Source organism: Python bivittatus, unplaced genomic scaffold, assembly GCF_059951505.1.
Source record: "Python bivittatus isolate LINGU-HERP-01145 unplaced genomic scaffold, Pbiv_v1 ctg000070_np1212, whole genome shotgun sequence".
Taxonomy (NCBI): Eukaryota; Metazoa; Chordata; class Lepidosauria; order Squamata; family Pythonidae; genus Python; species Python bivittatus.
Window position 1 is genome coordinate 37,076,137 of NW_028277034.1, and position 18,817 is coordinate 37,094,953.

General features: G+C 39.1%; 1 protein-coding gene across 2 annotated transcripts in view; it reads right to left on the reverse strand.

Moving 5' to 3' along the window:
• SEC24B (SEC24 homolog B, COPII component) overlaps positions 1–10,864 on the reverse strand; it is a 43,356-nt gene extending 32,492 nt beyond the window's left edge. For both annotated transcript variants that reach the window (XM_007441129.4, XM_007441128.4), the window contains exons 1-3: positions 10,634–10,864; positions 6,854–7,561; positions 5,244–5,405 (exon numbers count right to left, since the gene is read on the reverse strand). In XM_007441129.4, the coding sequence (XP_007441191.2) occupies positions 5,244–5,405; positions 6,854–7,544 (853 nt within the window). In that variant the 5' untranslated portion in view covers positions 7,545–7,561; positions 10,634–10,864. The remainder of the gene's footprint in view (positions 1–5,243; positions 5,406–6,853; positions 7,562–10,633) is intronic.
• Between the last annotated feature and the right edge of the window lie 7,953 nt (positions 10,865–18,817).

An 18,817-nucleotide genomic window follows, 5' to 3' on the forward strand; every position in this document is an offset into this window, starting at 1 on the left:
TGCACATGTGTATCTGGAACTGGAAGTTACTAGGGAGGAGTCTGAAGTGTAAGTCTGAGAATTAAACAAACACAAAAATGTATGAAAATCTTCTTCAGAAAGTTTTTAAAATTATTTTTTCAAGACTTGAAATAACCTGCAATCAACTATAATTTCCCATAGATAGAACAGTTTGATATCATTAGAATGCACAGTTTTCAATACATGTTTTGAAACATACTTCAAGATATGGCCAACTCTCAATTATTATTTTTTTCAGATACCCTTGGCTATGGGTTGATTAGGCACCAGCCATTTGTAGTGAACGTTTAGACAAAATGTAAACTGCTGAGACATCACCCTAACAATGAAAGTAAACATTGTCACGGTCATGGTTCTCCCAGTTGTAACATATGGCTGTGAAACCTGGATCATCAAAAAAAAGGCTGAACAAAAAAAGTGATATCTTTGAATTGTGGTGCTAGAGAATATAGCTGAGAATAACTTGGACCACAAGAACAACAAATCATTCAATACTCGATGATGTAAACCCAGACTGCTCAATGGAAGCACCAATAATAAAAATAAGCCTTAAATATTTTGGATACATAAAGCAATGGCAGATATCAATGAAAACAAAATCTGATGCATAGAAAGTTTGAAAGCAATAGTAAAAGAGGTCATCAGAAAATAAGCTGGCAAAATGCTATCGCTGATGTCACAAGTCGAAGCTTACAAGACCTTAAAAAAGCAGTCATCAACAGACAATCCTGGCAAAAAGAGGTCCATCCGGTCTCAGAGAGATAGAAATGACTGAATAACTGAACAAGTGAGAATTTATTAACGCACAATAGCTATTACTAAAGTATAAACATGAGATTGCCATCAGAATTACTCATTAGAGCTCTTGCTATTCAACATCCTTCTATACCTCTTCTTCAGTATATGTCTTAAACCCAAAACAAAACACTGAGATTTGGAAGTTCTGCCAATCTGTGGGGCTAGCTGCACTTTAGCAGAAGCAAAACCCAAAATGTTTTGCCTGTTATGTGTTTCAAGGGAAACAAATCTCAGAATAGCTTCGGATGTTTTATTCATGAGAAACAATGGGGTTCAGAACAAGCTGCTCCAGCTGCAAAAATCTGGACCACCACAAAAAAGCAGCAATAAATGTAAGAAACTAATCCTCTGCTATTATCTAGTTACTGTTCAGATTTCTGCAGGCCTGGTATCGTAGCCTTAGCCCAAAGGCTACAAAGACCACAAAGCCAAAAATTCTAAATCAGCTGACCAAAGTAAGGTATTAACACAGAACTTTGGGGTGAAAAAAAAGGTAATATGTCGATGAGTTTGCTGAGTTTAGATGTGTGTGTGAACTCAGGACATGCTCTTTTCTCCTACTGATTGAGGAACTTTCTGAGTTCTTTTGGAGATGAGGACACTCACTGCATATACAAAGGCTTCCTGATTCTCAAAATCAAGCGGAACCAAGAGCATTCACAGAATTCAAAGACACCCCTAAGCAGCAGACCAATTAAAATGACATTTATGCTTTTACATAATTCAGTGCACACAAGCACTGTAGTGCATATCCATGCACAAACACAGACTTTTGATACTACCTCCAATATTCCACTTCCTTTTGTTCTGAAGGCCATGTATATTAACCTACCCGTATGAAATCCAACTTCTCACACACATCTTAAGAAGAAGAAACTGTAGCTTATTTTCCACTCTGCCAGGCAATGACATGATGAATGAATAGTCCTCTTTTTCTTCTGTCTGCATTGTCTGATCTATTACTAGACAGATTATTAGCTCTATGCAGCATGTATGTATGCATACTTTGAGTCCATTTCACCTCTAAGCCAATAAACTGTCTGACCTGGTTGAATCAAAGATTGCAGCCCAACATGTCATCACTGGTCATGAGGGCAGGTTCGTGGGCCACAGCACTGCATTCAAGGGAAAGTGGAAAACTACGGGAGGTATAGTGGTTATGTCCTATTACAACTCAGATGGTGCAGGAATTTAGATAATCCTACATGAAGTCTGTTCTAATCTGTGCCTCATTCAGTGGTGTTGCTCAGATACTGAAAAAGACAGCCAGGTAAGCCATGTGAATATCATCCAGTGTGCATCTTTCAGGTGATGTGAAAGGGACGATGTGCTCCATTCAACAAATGACCTAGAGGGTGAGCCAACAGACAATACCTATTTTCTCCCATGCAGTATACCAATCACACTATTGCAAACTGAGAAGAATCCCGTACCAGAACTGGAGCACTAGCTGCTGCAGTTTAGATGTCTGTCCTCCATCTGGGACACCTCCACAACAGAAGCTCTCTCCAGGCATGGGAGGGGTCAGCACAGGATCATCCCCTTCACCCTCAGCCGATACAGGTTGGCAAGCAGAAATCTTGTTCAGAATCCAAGGTTTCAACCAATGCATGACTCAGTGAGAAATTGGGCTGCCAAGGCTGTTACCCTTTGAGTCCAGATCCTTCTGGAGTTCACCAAAGGGTTTTTCAAACAGAAAATTCTGGCTCAGCATGGCTATCCCTTCTTCATGTGAAGAACAACAGGAGAATTTCAGAAACTGCCTCAGCCACAAGTCTTCACACTCAGGGATCAAAAAGACATACAGTGGGACAAAAAAGTATTTAGTCAGCCACCAACTGTGCAAGTTCTCCCACTTAAAAAGATGAGAGAGGCCTGTAATTTTCATCATAGGTATACCTCAACTATGAGAGACAAAATGGGGGAAAAAATCCAGAAAATCACATTGTCTGATTTTTAAAGAATTTATTTGCAAATCATGGTGGAAAATAAGTATTTGGTCACCTACAAACAAGCAAGAGGTCTGGCTCTCACAGACCTGTAACAACTACTTTAAGAGGCTCCTCTGTCCTCCACTCATTACCTGTAGTAATGGCACCTGTTTGACCTTGTTATCAGTATAAAAGACACCTGTCCACAACCTCAAACAGTCACACTCCAAACTCCACTATGGCCAAGACCAAAGAGCTGTTGAAGGACACCAGAAACAAAATTGTAGACCTGCACCAGGCTGGGAAGACTGAATCTGCAATAGGCAAGAAATCAACTGTGGGAGCAATAATTAGAAAATGGAAGACATACAAGACCACTGATAATCTCCCTTGATCTGGGACTCCACGCAAGATCTCACCCTGTGGGGTCAAAATGATCACAAGAACGGTGAGCAAAAATCCCAGAACCACACGGGGGGACCTAGTGAATGACTTGCAGAGAGAAAGTAACAAAGGCTACCATCAGTAACACACTATGCTGCCAGGGACTCAAATCCTGCAGTGCCAGACATGTCCCCCTGCTTAAGCCAGTACATGTCCGGGCCCGTCTGAAGTTTGCTAGAGAGCATTTGGATGATCCAGAAGAGGATTGGGAGAATGTCATATGGTCAGATGAAACCAAAGTAGAACGTTTTGGTCTAAACTCAACTCGTCGTGTTTGGAGGAGAGAGAATGCTGAGTTGCATCCAAAGAACACCATACCTACTATGAAGCATGGGGGTGGAAACATCATGCTTTGGGGCTGTTTTTCTGCAAAGGGACCAGGACGACTGATCCGTGTAAAGGAAAGAATGAATGGGGCCATGTATCATGAGATTTTGATTGAACACCTCCTTCCATCAGCAAGGGCACTGAAGATGAAACGTGGCTGGATCTTTCAGCATGACAATGATCCCAAACACACTGCCCGGGCAATGAAGGAGTAGCTTCGTAAGAAGCATTTCAAAGTCCTGGAGTGGCCTAGCCAGTCTCCAGATCTCAACCCCATGGAAAACCTTTGGAGGGAGTTGAAAGTCCGTGTTGCCCAGCGACAGCCCCAAAACATCCCTGCTCTAGAGGAGATCTGCATGGAGGAATGGGCCAAAATACCAGCAACAGTGTGTGAAACCTTGTGAAGACTTACAGAAAACTTTTGACCTCTGTCATTGCCAACAAAGGATATATAACAAAGTATTGAGATGAACTTTTGATATTGACCAAATACTTATTTTCCACCATGATTTACAAATAAATTCTTTAAAAATCAGACAATGTGATTTTCTGGATTTTTTTTCTCATTTTGTCTCTCATAGTTGAGGTATACCTATGATGAAAATTACAGGCCTCTCTCATCTTTTTAAGTGGGAGAACTTGCACAATTGGTGGCTGACTAAATACTTTTTTGCCCCACTGTACAGCCAGTGTCTCATTATGTTGGGTATGGCCACTTACTATTCAAGCAGCTGCTGGAACAACAGGGAGATGGACTTTTACTTGGTGGAATGTTCTGAGGGATCAGGTGTTGAGGCATGTAAACCTTTATTAGTCAGTGATCTCTTCACCAACTCCTCACATTCCAGCAGAAATCTTACAGCAGTATCCATAAGAGTACTGGTTGCAAACTGGATGTAAGCACTGGTCCAGCATTGAGTCTAATGGCCCTCACAGCAATTTCTTTCTCTCTAGTAAGACTTTCTCCAATGACATATTAGGAGTGGTTCCCTCTGTGCTATATGGTCCTTAAAACCCTACTGCTTTACTCCAAAACTCAAATATTATATGCCACATCCAGCCGAAGCTAAACAACAGTATGGACATGACTGATCTCACCTGCTATCCTGGCCCAGACAGGAGAATTAAAGAAATAATAGGCACAGTAGCAAAAGACATCTTCCAATTATAGCAACTAAAACTGAGTAAAACATTCAGAACACTGCAACAAACATATTTTGGTTTGCACCTGAAATAAAACAGACGGATCTGGGTTGATGTCCAAAAAGACACACGTTGGGTTTGAGCATGGGCCACCTGAAAACAGCTGTATTGTGCACAGAATGGTTCTTGCACAGAACATTTTGTACATCCTCCTGTAAATACATCATGAATTATGACACAGATGCTTAAACAAAAGGTCACCACTGGGACAAACTTCCTCTTGCTTTATAACTGCAACTTCGACAAGACATAAGCTGCCTTGCATAGATGCAAGCTCTATGTATAATTATGTGATACGTACATTTCTGCATTATAAAATATAGAAGAGAGTTACATTAGAACTAAAATCTTACAAATATTAAATTACAGTCCTATATCATTGTTTTCAGATTACCTGCACCAACCAATAGCTATTTTATTCAAATATAATGTGTACAAAAGTTCTACAAATTTCCTAACTTACAATTCTGTGCAATTTGGAACACACAGAAAACATTTCTCATATGCCCATCTCTATACCTTCATGAAGAAAAGAATCTGATGACTGTGTAAGACAAGATGAAGTGACGGGCTTTCCTGTCTTCTCTACAACAGATGTTTTAACTGAAGAAGCTGCAAGTGAAGCTACTCCCTGGACTGGTTTCACTGACTGGAGATTCTGATTTACAGAATGCGATGACCCTGAAAAATCAAACATGGCAAATATACATTATAAGGGATCACTTATACTGATTAACAAATCATTTTCAGAGGGACAGCTATTGTACATTTAAAAACAGATACAGCATGAAAATTTTGAAAGTTGCAGGAACAGAAGCATGCAGATAATGGACTCAAGTTTTTTAATAAAATTATGGCCATTTACAATATGCTAATACATGGAATAGGTATATAATTTTGTCTAAGTCTTAAATGATATGAGAAAAGCAAACAGATGACAATCCTCCCATCTCTACAATGTAATTTTTACTCTCATGAAAGTGAAGAAAATTGCTGGACATTGGTCTTAATGACTGAACCCTCCCACTAATTAGAGTCAGCATATTAAATGATTTATGGTCTAATTCTTGATGCCTCAGTTATGTCACAATGGATGAATATAATGAAATTTTCAAAAAAGTTGAAAAATTTGTGTAGGACTTCTTTGAAGCTTTTTTATTAATAATTTGCTTCATTACACATATTTATTTTCTATACACGTATTTGCTTATAGACACCCAAACTTACTTGATGGAAGTTTGGAATCAAACTTGAAAAACAAATTAGTCTATTGCTGTCACAACACTAATATCAGCAAGAAAATGAAGGATCAGCTTCCAGTAAAAAAAAAAAAAAAATGTATTAAACTGAAAGCAGTCTGAGCATAACGAATGTATCAGCTTTGCCTATTAGAGGCAATATACAGTGGTACCTCTACTTATGAATGCCCCTACTTACGAAATTTTCAAGATACGATCAGCTCTGGCCCCAAAAATTTACCTCTACTTACAAATTCGCCTCGACTTACGAGCCATTTTCCGCCCGTTCCACGTGGTCCGCGGCCATTTTCCCACCCATTCCACGTGGTCCACGGCCATTTTCCCACCCATTCCACGTGGTCCGCGGCCGTTTTTCCGCCCGTTCCACGTGGTCCATGGCCATTTTTTCCACCCTGCTGCGTGGTCAGCGGCCGTTTTTCTGCCCCTGACGCGTGGTCCACAGACGCCAGAACAGATTAACGGTAATTACATTGAACCTTATGGGAAAATTTACTTCGACTTGCGACAACTCGACTTGCGATCAGAGTCACGGAACGGATTAAGTTCGTAAGTAGAGGTACCACTGTACTGCTTATTAAAATCCTGCAAATAAATAATCACTCTTATCTTTTAAAGGTATGGGTGGATTAAATAGAGAGCAAACAATCTTGAACATAAACCAGAATTCATTTTAATAGCACACAACAACACATTTGGCTTATACTGTAGTTCAGAAAGAAAAAGCAAGCTAGGAGGGAAAAGAAAAAAAATTGGGAATATGAAGCACAGTAAGAACATTCAGCTTCCATCACTTGCACACAACTTTCTGTACAGCAGTCAATCCATTTTCAGCATAAAGCAAGCACATCAATTTGTTTCTCTGTACAATACCTGTGCTCAAAGTGTTGTTTGCCTCAGGTAGGGATCCTGTAAAGCTGATACGATTCTCCTGAGCCAACTGGAGCTCTGGAGCACTCCACGATGCAGAGCTGTAGCCCAAAGGAACTCTGGGTGGTCCTGCAGGTGGGGCTCTATTTTGATTAGAATAAGCACCTGCCGCATTCAAATGGCCATGTGCCATCGCAGGTTGGGAACCAGGCATGTGCCCATATGGACTACCAGTGGACACGGGAGGATATATAATATTAGAGTAAGCAGCTCTAGACCCAGCAGGCATGGGATAGTGACTAGAGGAAGCAACAAATCCCTGAGATGGAACAGAAGAGCTGGCAGAATGCAAGACGGAATTGTTGTAGGGACTAGTAAGTGAGGAATATGACTGTGAAATGCTGGTATGCAACTGGGATGCAGGAGATACTGTTCCTTGGATAGGTCCTGATGGTTCTGCATTATGAGGTGCTCTATTGTACAAGTGTTGTGATCCCTGTGTGTTTAACATCTTCGGTGTCACAGAAGAGACATTAGCATACTGTGCTGGTACAGAGCATTGGGCAGAATAATAATCTGCACCATAATAGTTTTCCAGCTGTGAAGGAATCGCTTTACTGGGCACTTGTGAGAGGTTTCCTGAGGGAGCACTGTAGTTTTGAGGATGTGATCCATATCCAGGGGAGAACTGCATCAGATTCTGTGCTAGTCCTGAAAGAAAGAAAGATTACTTTAAAGGAAGAGTATGAACCCAAATATCAGTAGGATGTATCAGTTGTAAAAGAAAATGTGGGAAGAAACAAACTAATTTGCATTTTAGGATGTTTGTTTTTGCTAGAGAAAGTCTAGCAATGTAGTCATTAGGAGCTGATACCAACTTGATGGCATATAATAACTCAATCAATCAGTACAGAGAGCAGATGATAATTTTGTCGCAATCTGAATAGTTTGCTGAATTAACTGAAACAGTTAATATAAACATTTTATATCAGACATGAATGGCAAACTACATCATCTACATAATTTTATATGAAGAATTGCATGGTGTCACCAGACAGAAGACAGTATATGCTCATTTAACATATTTTGCCTCTTTTCAATGGAACTAGATATTTACATTGTGATGATGTTATAACACAAAAATAAAAATTACATAAAGATACTAACAAGACAAATATTTAAATTAAAACATAATTACAGGCAGCTATTGTTTTAGCATAAGGCTGAATCTTATCTGCTATATAAATATCTTTAATAGTACTTCAGTCTAATTTAAGGTCTGCACCACATCTTTCTTTCAAATTGTTCTGGATCACAACAATCCAGGACAAATGTCAATCAATTTTTTTAACAATTTAAAAAATACAGTTTAAAAAGAATTTAGTCAAGTCACTGGTCCACTCTCCAGATAAGGGTCTTTCCCAGTTCAAACTGGAGGCATCAGGAATTGACCTAGAACCTGCTGTTTAGAAACCATGTGCTCCACAGCTGAACTAGACCTCTTTACCTAATAGTATTAATACTAATAATAGCAGATGGCCATCATTTTGGAGAGCTTGAAAAAGCATCAGGTGAATAAGATTATTACTGGGAGTCAGCATGAAGGCAAAACACTGCTCCCGCTATCTATAGATTTCTTGATCACTACAAATTACTAGGAAATATATGAGTGGTACTAAAGCACTCATGATCTGGTAGAACATTGCAGAAATAGAAAGTTAGTCCATGTAAGCTTTCAGTTTGATCCAGCAAGACTTTATACTTTCTTAATATAAGTTAATTCACACGAGAAGCTTCTCATAAATAAGTTCATGTTGTTTGTGACTAGAAACAAACAAGTAGCTTTGCATTCAATTGGATTAAGATAAAAACAGTGTAGTTCTACCTGAACTTTACTTGGTGAGATCTAGTTAATATGCCTGCAGATGTCAATGCCTATCAACTTTCTACTTATTTAATATAAGCCTCATTTTTCAGCCAGGAGCTCAAGGTGGTATGCAGAGAACTCCATCCTCCACATTTATCTCTAAAACAACCATGCAAAATAAGCTGGGCTGAAACAGTGAGCATCCATAGCTAAAGGTGGATTAGAAGTAGATCCTGCCAATCATAGTTCAACACCTTATTACAGGTAGTCTCTAGGTTAAGAATGCCCGGTTTAAGGATGACCCACGGTTAAGAACATAGTCTACTGTAACAAAATTTGAGTTAAATACATGATTCGAGTTAAATGTGCAATTGTTTGAGTTCATTACATAATACTGCTTGTACAGTATTATACAATAATATAGTTCTGCTTACATACAAATTCAACTTAAGGGCAGACCTTGGGAATGGAGCTCATTCTTAAACTGGGGATTACTGTAGTCACACCACACTGGCTCTAGTTAGTATATCAGTTACATGCTGATCAGAGAAACTAGGACCACTGCTTTAGCTTACATTTTACTTGACAATACTGGTCTACTGCACACTGAGAAACATGACAATAACAACATCACTCATAAATCATTCTAGCCAACATTTGTCAAAATGCATTTTCACCCTAATTTCTTTATTGATGGCTCTCCTGCCAACAATAAAGTCACAAAAACATGTTTAGCCTTTAACTAATGAGAAAGTTCCAGATGAATAGAGCTAAACTGGGTGAGGAGAAGGGTGGAAGCCTCTCTGTTTCCATTTTGCTTGGCAGGCTACAAACACCTTGCTTTAACACAGTAAAATACTGCAGTCCATTTTTAGTTGGCAGATGGGAGGTGTCTGTAAAGGCTAATCAGCTTTGTTTTAAATTAATTTTCAGGTTAGAGACCTTCCTCATATTTTTAAAACAACTCCCATCCCTAACTATCAACTCTGCTGACAAGAATGATTGGGTATCAGGGAGTATTTGATAGGCTCCCTACTACTAAGCTAAACATGTATTTCCCAGATGTAGTTTTTCACAGAATCAGAGCCAGAACACAGCATATAAGCCATGAAGGTTAAAACTACTCAAAATCAAAGATAAGTATCTACCAACGCAGATAAATATCAGTCCAGTGGAGCACTACTTCCCAATGATTCTCAGTATCATACTGTTCTTACTGTTATCATCGTTTTATTTTTCCTAGCATTCAACCAGAATCTGATTTCTTGGGACTTTAGACCATTATTACATAATCCATACTCCTGAACAACAAAGAACAGATATTTACTTTATTTTGGGTAACACCCCTTCAGATACTTAAAATCTTCCATTCCTTTCATTTCAAGTACAATTGCTGAAAATGTCCCCATTGTGTTTATGGAACTACGTCTTGTTTAACTATATACATGTGCATGTGTGTGTATTCTATTTTCTATTATTTCTATTTTTTAAAAAACGGAATAGTCTGCTATCTAACTGGAATATATCTGTTCTTTGGAACTTCAATCTTACATCCAGAACTACTCTTCCAGACCAGCTAGCTTATAACATTCTCCTGGAAGTTAAGCTCCGACCACAGAACAGCCTACTTCGGAACAATAATTAAACCACAATACCCAAGGCATTCACGTAACAAACTGCTATCTCCAGATCCACCCCAACAAACGTGTAGAAAAGAACAACGGCACGCATCTCCACACAAAGCCTGTGGACAAATATAGAAGAAAACTACAGAAGTACCGGGGGTGGGGGGAGAGGAAGCGATGGGGAAGTACAGGGCAGCTTCAGCAAAACGCCTGCTGGCGCCGCTACGAAGTTCGGGGTGCTACCATTATTCTCTCTGGGCTCCCCGTCCGGTTCCAAGCCCCTCTACCTACCCGAGGGAAACAAGTCAGGCGGCCACGATCAAAATTTCTGTTGCGCAGCCTATTTGTTTCTCCTACTGATCTCTCCAACCCGTCTTGCCTCGCTTAGCTTTCCTTCCTCGCCGGGCCACAGCGTTTGTTTACAGGTCTTTCCCGCACCTCCGCTCGCTGAAGTCGGCGAGGGCAATGGTTGAGGCCCGCACCGGGGCTTTCTTATATGCCCTTTTGGCCGACCAGAAAGAAACCGCTACCTCCCAATCGCGACCCCGGAAGCTCCTCCTCCGAAAGCCAATCGGCGCTGCCCATTGGTCTAAAATGTCTCCCAGTTTGCACTGCGGATCTATGGTTTGCTGGGATTGCCTCCCAGCCGGAAAATAAAAAGCTCTGTGGCTGGTAGGAAGAGTGTTTACAGCGGTGAGCGCGGAATTGGAGTATTCTTAGTACATTTGTAATGACTGGTTTATTGAATAAGTTATAGTTGGCTGGCTTGACTTAATGACAGTTAAAAACCATGGTCTATAAACAAGAATTGCTGGGTTAATGCAGCATTGCTAAGCTATAGTTTAACTGCGGTATAATGTGAAAGTACTGGTTTCCTTGTGTTGTGCTTGGCTCCTGGTGATTACATGGGCATGCAGTTTTCTTGGCAAAAGTACAGGAGCGGTTCGCCATTGCTGCCTTCTAAGGTGTTTCTTACATGTTTAACTTACAGCTCGGATCTTTGCTAACGATCTTCTATCCTAGGGTTAACCAGGTCTGATTTTGAGCCAAGGATGCTAGATGCTGCTACTTAGCTGGGCTTGGTGTATTGGATAAACAACAATAGGTTGAGTTCACACAGCATGCTAAGTCATAATGTACTCTGATTTTGGCTTAGCATGTTTTATGAAGACAGTTTTTCAGTTACCTAGCTACGGTCATACCCAATTACAACACCAACAATCATTTTTAAAGTTTCAGTTTGGAGTTAAATCAGAAAAAATAGCTTTATTGAAGAAAGATAGTATATATGAACAAACAAAGAAGGCAAGAGCAAGTAGTTTGGCATTTTTTTTTATCAAAGAATGCACATGTAATCTTATGTAGCTTATATATGCTTTACATATATGCTAATCATGTTTAAAGACCAAAAAGGGGAAAACACTTCTATATTTTGTCTTCTGTGAGGTACTGAGGTTGTCTTTTAATAATTGTATGTCTGTGCCCAGTAGATTTCTAGAAATCAGTCTTCAACAAAAGTAATGCATTGCTTCTTGCACACTTGAATATATGGTTACAAAATACCAGGATGTTGATTGTCTTTTATTTAGTCCCAATGAACACAGTCATTAGAATTACTAGTTCGGTTAGGGTTATGATTACGTTTTCAGAAATATAACTTTTAAAAAATATTTATTTAAAACAAAGAATTCTAGAAGAGATATGTCAGTAAGTGGAAAAATAAAAATTTTGGAGGTATCCAATTAATGCTCAGTGTAACATTAATAAAAGATAACCATTCCAGACAAACTACATTGAGTTGTTTTTGTGAGATATGTATTATATATTACTGCATAAATCTCTGGGCTTAGTGTCAAATCCCCACTGTATTTGTAAATACTAAAAATAAGAAAAAACACAAAAAATATAGATAAGTACTTCATTTCTAACCCCTTCTGTTTACTCCAACCAATTTACAATATTAACATAACCTTTAGAAACCATATTCTAAATGTTTATATTTGCCTTGCTGTGTTATATATACATTCTTGCTTAAATTTAGTGAAACTTCTGTATATTTGCTGTTAGTTTCATCATTGCTGCATATTATTCGAGTTCCCAGTCAGATATTGTCAGTACGATATCTTTTTTCCAATGCAACTTGATTCACTGTGAAATCAAGTATTAGATATTAAGTTTTGTTAAACTGGTCTGGCTTAGATACACTATTACAGTATAAAAGAATTTAATGTACAGCAGACAAAATAGAATTCAGCAATGCGAACAAGTTCTAAAGACGGAATGCTCTTTAAAAGAGTATTAAAGTATTATTTTTAAGTTCCTTTAAAGGTGATTTTAGACCTTTAATAGAATATATGCTTTATTTAAAATATTTAAGCTGTCCTTTTACATTGCAGTGTTACCCTAAAAAGCTTACAAGACCCTAAATGCATGAAAATACAATTATAGCAGCTGCTTTCTGTCTCTGTGTGGCACATGGATTTTAGTAGTCTGGCATGGCTGCTGCTGCTGGCATGAACCAGCATTGGAGTGAGTAAAAGTCGGGGTTGGAGGGCCAGCTCAGTTCTAGCCTTGAAGGGCAGCTGCTCTATCACAAGGCCTGATGAGCTGACCTGGCTGCTAGCCAGGGCTGGTGTGGGGAGATTTTGTGACAGCAGTCCCATTGGTGCAGCGAAGCACATAGGTGTTGGGCACTAGAGCCCTGGAGGGACACCCACCTCCTCAAGTGCTTTGGGATATGCTGCTGGTCTAACCAAAAATTGGGAAAAAAAAGAGGAGGAGTGGAGAGAAGTAGAGGTAAGTAAAAGATAGTAGTTGGAGTAAAAGGAGTAGCTGGAGAGAAGGTGGGCAGAGAAGTGAAGTGTGCAAAGCATTTGTTGGTTCCTGTTCAGGGTGAGAACAACTGTCCAGAGGTGGCTTCCCTGGAAGAAGGGAAGTGAAGACCCAGTGGGATGAGAGCTCCACACAAGACCCAAGAACAGGAAGGAGGGACTGGCTGGCTGCAGGTGGCAGCTACATTAAAGATCCTGGAGGGAGCAGAGGGCATCGGCTGCCAGTAGAGAAGCCCTGGTTTCTGGGGAAAAACTGGGCAGAAGACCCTGAGAGAGGTTCATCCCCCAACGGAGAAGCCGTAGACGTTTCAGCTGAGCAGGAGAAAATTCAAGCCACACTGAGCATTCTATGTAAAGTCCATTCCATTCCTTTATTTTCACACATTCTCTCCCATCAAGCCCAGAAACTGGGGAGAGAGATGGAGAGAAAGGAAGGATAGAAGGGGAAAGTCACCGGGAGGGATACCTGGGAGGAAACCTGACACCAGGTCTGTGTTGTTTAGCTCTGTTGTGAATACCTGCTATAAATAACTGTATATAGTAAAAAGCGTAACAGCCTCCACTGCCAGGTATTTCTGTGTCCATTGCCATCTTTGCAATAAGTACATCTCCACCTTAAAAAAACAACAATCCATCATACTGTGACACTCAGGTACAGCACAGTTAACCAAATGCAGACGCTGGCCTCCAAGGCAGTTTCTGTGATATTGGTATTACATGGCTGCATTTAACTTGACCCGATACCATGCAGGCAGGTGCATTTTGAATCCGCTCTAGTTTCTGAATGGTCCTCAAGGGCAAGCCCCACATAGAGCTAACTGCAGTAGTTGTAAGGTGACAAGGGCATAAGTGACTGCCAAAGTCCCTCATTCTAGAGACAGCTGCAACTGGCACACTAGCCAAAGTTGGGCAAAGGGTGACATGGCATGACTTCTACTGGCTCTTCTAGCAGAAGCTATAGATCCAGGAAAAAAAAAAAACATTGTACAGCATGCTGTCTATAGGATAGTTCCATTTCGATTTGGAGTTTCGTTAGGATTAAATCTGAACTTGTTTCTTCTCATTTACTTCCAAACAGCTTACAGGTACCAGGTCAGGATGGCTGCATATCTTCTTTGGCCCAGAGTGGAGACTAATCGTTATTATTTTATCTATTGTGAAAATGAGATGGCTGAATATACTTCTACTAGTGATTCTTGCTTTGCATTTATACTGAAAGCTAATTATCTTCCAAATGTAGTTTTTGTTTTGTGTGAAACCATCTGTTAGTAAATCCAGATGTGCTGGCAATTAGCGAACCGAACCTCAAGCAGCTCTATATAAATTTAGCTTGCTTTCTCTCTCTCTAATAATGTGGTTACAGCAGCTGGAACTGTCTGTTCAATTAAAAACATTGTTTGGCTTAAGAACACATGAATGTACTTGCCAAGCTGAGGTTTTTTAATGCAGTCTGCCTCTGGCAATGCTAATTCTGTGATGATTGTGCTCTCTCTGGTTATTGATAAATTATTACAGTAGTATTTCTAATCAATGCCAGTTATTACAAAACTTATATCATGTGACACAGCCATTTTCTCCCTTTTGCTAGTTAATTTTATCTTTCCTTGGAGCTCTTAAAATTGTTTGGGGCCTGTTCAGCTATGATGAAACATAGGTGCAACATCACAATTTATTTAGAAATTTAGAACAGTAACTTAGCCTGGTCCCCATTTAAAAAAAAAAAATGGGGAAGTTTGTTGAAACACATAGTAATGGATCTATAATCCATCTCAACCCCAATTGGAGGGGCTTTTGTAGAAAGCAATGAGGGAAATTCATTTGGACCAAAGAGTTTTCCAGTGGTAGTGAATTTAAGCAGTTACCATATTTCTTACAACACCATAAAGAAGGCTGAGCGCCGAAGAATTGATGCCTTTGAACTGTGGTGCTGGAGAAGACTCTTGAGAGTCCCCTGGACTGCTAGGAGGTCAAACCAGTCAATCTTAAAGGAAATCAACCCTGATTGCTCATTGGAAGGATCGATAATGAAGCTCAAGCTCAGATATTTTGGCCACCTAATGCGAAGAGAGGACTCTTTAGAAAAGACCCTGATGCTGGGAAAGATTGAAGGCAAAAGGAGAAGAGGACGGCAGAGGATGAGATGGTTAGATAGCATCACTGAAGCAATGAGCATGAGACTGAGCAAACTCAGGGAGGCAGTGAAGGACCGGAAGGCCTGGCGCAATATGGTTCATGGGGTCACGAAGAGTCGGACACGACTTAACGATTAAACAACACATTTCTTACAACACCTTTATCCTATATCAGTTACATTTTAACATGGCTACACTTGACATTTGCTGGCAGAAATGAGTGAGATTACATCACAAAACGCTCATGTATATCTGGATAGAGCGTGAACTTATTTTCTTTCTCTTTTTTAAAGTTTTTTTTTTCTTAAATGTAAAACCTATTTTGGGGACTACAATTTTTAGGTATTTCCAATCTCAAAATACTTGAAATGCTGTGGCTAATTTTCAAGAATCACTGTACTACTGTACAGAGCTCCAACTACCACCAAAAAAGGACTCAGGTTTTAGCTATTACCCACTCTTGCTCTACATAGAGGATCCACTTTCCTGTATGGTTTATTATTTTTTTTCCTGAATTTTGTCAAAGTAATGACTAAATATTTTCTCAGCATTGCAAATTTTTGAGAATTAAACACTTGAGGAATGCTATTGCAGTAAAGCTAATGTCTTTGCATGCAGAGGCCCCACTTCTATTCCTAGTATTGCCAGGTAAGGCTGATATCTGTGTCTGGAATTCTGAAGAACTATCATTGATCAGGTCTGCAAAACTAAGTTAATGGAACAAAAACCTGACTTGGTTAAAGTAATTTGCTTTGAGATAAAATCTGCTTTCATTTGTAAGATTCTTCTTCTGTGTTCCCCAAAATACATGTAGTAGTTGAAAAGGCAGCTTCAAATAAAGATGCTGAGAATATATGAGAGATTAATCTTATTTTCAATCTGCAAGGCAGCTTAAAAATTTATGTCCGCTAGGAGGTGCTGCTGTACATCAAAGAAGCCTGGCATATGCACAACACAGTACTAAAGGGAAGAAAGAAATACAAAGGAACATGGAGTGAGTAATTGCGCTTGATTTTTATTTTTTTTAAAAATCCCACATATTTCATTATACAAATTAAAATACACTGCTGAAAAAAATGAGATCACTGCTTTATTTACTTGCAAAATAAATAATACATTATAGTTAAGTAAATATCCTAAAGCACACAAGCAGCCAGCACAGATAGACTTCCACCATAAACGAGTATAAGCCATGGTGGGGGACACAACTACTTTTTGGGGAGCCCAGACATTCTGCTTAGCTAACTGGCATATCTGATCCTTCCCATCGGAATCAGCCAGATCCCATAGATCACATATATAATCATTGCAGATAACAGAAATTCTTTGCAAGAAAGATAGCACAGGTAAGTCTCAACACAGTTAGTGAATCCCATGAAACGTGCAATCAAAATGTTTAAACATAATGTTTTATATGTATATTAATGAAATATTACAGTAAAGGACAAAATATATACTCTTCATGGTTAACAAAATTGTAGAGGTTATAGAAAGCAAAGTAAAAACAAAAAATTCTATCATATATTCAGGCATCCCAACATTTTGTCCTATTTTAGCGTTGCTATGACCGTGTTCATGTTGTTCAATTACATCAAATGTTTTGTTCTAATGTAATAAGCTTCTTTTTAAAACTTGTACTGTTTTCTCTGATGGAATCTTCCTTTTTGCACACACGAAGATTAGCAGCATCTAAAACTCCAACCATACCTGGCCGTGCGCAAGCTTCAATTGCACACATGCTAGCCTCACATTAACTAAATTTTGGGTTGCATTAAACACAACCTGGTATCAATTTACAATTCACATTAAATTCAAACTCGCACTGTGACCTACCTGCATTGAAATGTGGGATACTTATCCCAGTAAGCATGGAAAGAATTGAAGTCTCTTTCATGACTAATATGCTATGATCAGTTTCATTCTTTAAGGTAAATGATACTGATAAATCTGATTTTCAAAAGGATATAGAGGCAGATAGAATATTTACATGTTGCCATTTTGTTTTGTACATAGCTGCAAGAAAACCAACAGAGCCACCAGTTCTATTGCAGAGGTAGAAAGAAACTCTCTGGATGAGGTTATGTGTGTGATGCTCTGACATTTAAGGCAGTTGGTCTTTCTAAGTTCCCAGTAAAATGCAATGTGGCAACAAGAAAACCAAAGTTTATACAACACTATAAAATTATTGGTAAACACAGATCCCTTGGTTGTCGTCTTTAGTTCAAGCAGGCAACTCCTGTCTTCTAGTCCATCACAAAGTAGAGACAGATGCAGTTTGCTAGGAGATCAACTCTGGAAAGCTTTGAAAGGAAATATATTTAAGAAGGGATTAGAAGAAGGAAATGAAGGAGGCTTGGCATGTGAGGAGCTCTAATGAAGTATTTCAGTTAGATCCATAAATGAGTAGACAGCATGCAGAACAGCTTCATCAAAGGAGATATCAGACACTTGATCTGCAAGTGTCAAACTTGGAAAGTCCCATTGCTGGCTGTCACTGACATGCGGATGCAGTAGAGCAAACATCTGAAGGAGACTTCCAGATTCTTATAGTTCCTGGAAGTGCAAAACAGAGGCAGCATTATTTTGGGAAGGAAAACATGATGTATTTTCATGCACAGAGAACTGCATAATAATTTTCTTCCTCCTCTGAATAACCTTACAAACCACAAGAAGTTATCACTGATTTGGAAAACTTCAGACAATCAGACAATTAGCATTATTTCAAGAAAATTAATAACGACAAAATGAGCCTGTTACATTAAAAAAAACCCTACAAAAATTTGTAGAAACTGAAATCAAGAGCTGTTATATGCCCACCATACAATCAAACAAGAAAAGGTGGTGGGTACACTTGGTGGGAACACGGCAAAGTTCAATTAAAGTATTAAACATTAAAAAACAAGACCCTACTCCATAGAACCTAAAATTAGATCTCGTGGAAGACAACAGCACTCAATGAATAAGGAATGTCAAGAAATATTTTACACTAACTTTGGATTTCTTTCCATTGGAATGAGGGCTTGTGACTTAAAAGGCTTCATAGAAAATTTTGCATTTGAAAGAGAAGAGTGATAGCATCATAAGGATATAGTCATTTTATCAGGGGAAGAGAATTATTACAAAACCTGATGACTCTAGAGGTAATAATGCACAAGTGATTTTGTCCGTCACATTGAACTCAACAACTGGATTCAAACATCCCATTTAGCCATAATACAATTAGTTTGGTTTTGGCTTAGAATGTCTTTACAAGCGTGCATTTGAAGTGACTAGAGTGGAGGTGCAAAAGTCACAGGCAAGAAAAGGAAAAGAAAATGGTTGTGAAGGGTTAAAATAAAACATGTTGCTACTTAAGTCCAAAAGGGTAGAACTTGTGTTATGACATTATGCACATTTCATTATTTTGGTTAGAAAAGGACACCTATGCAAAGCACCCTTCCATCTAATATTCAGAAAGCCTGTGAAAATGGACCTATTTAGTAGAGCTGCTGCTGCACTGCTGCTGCGCTGCT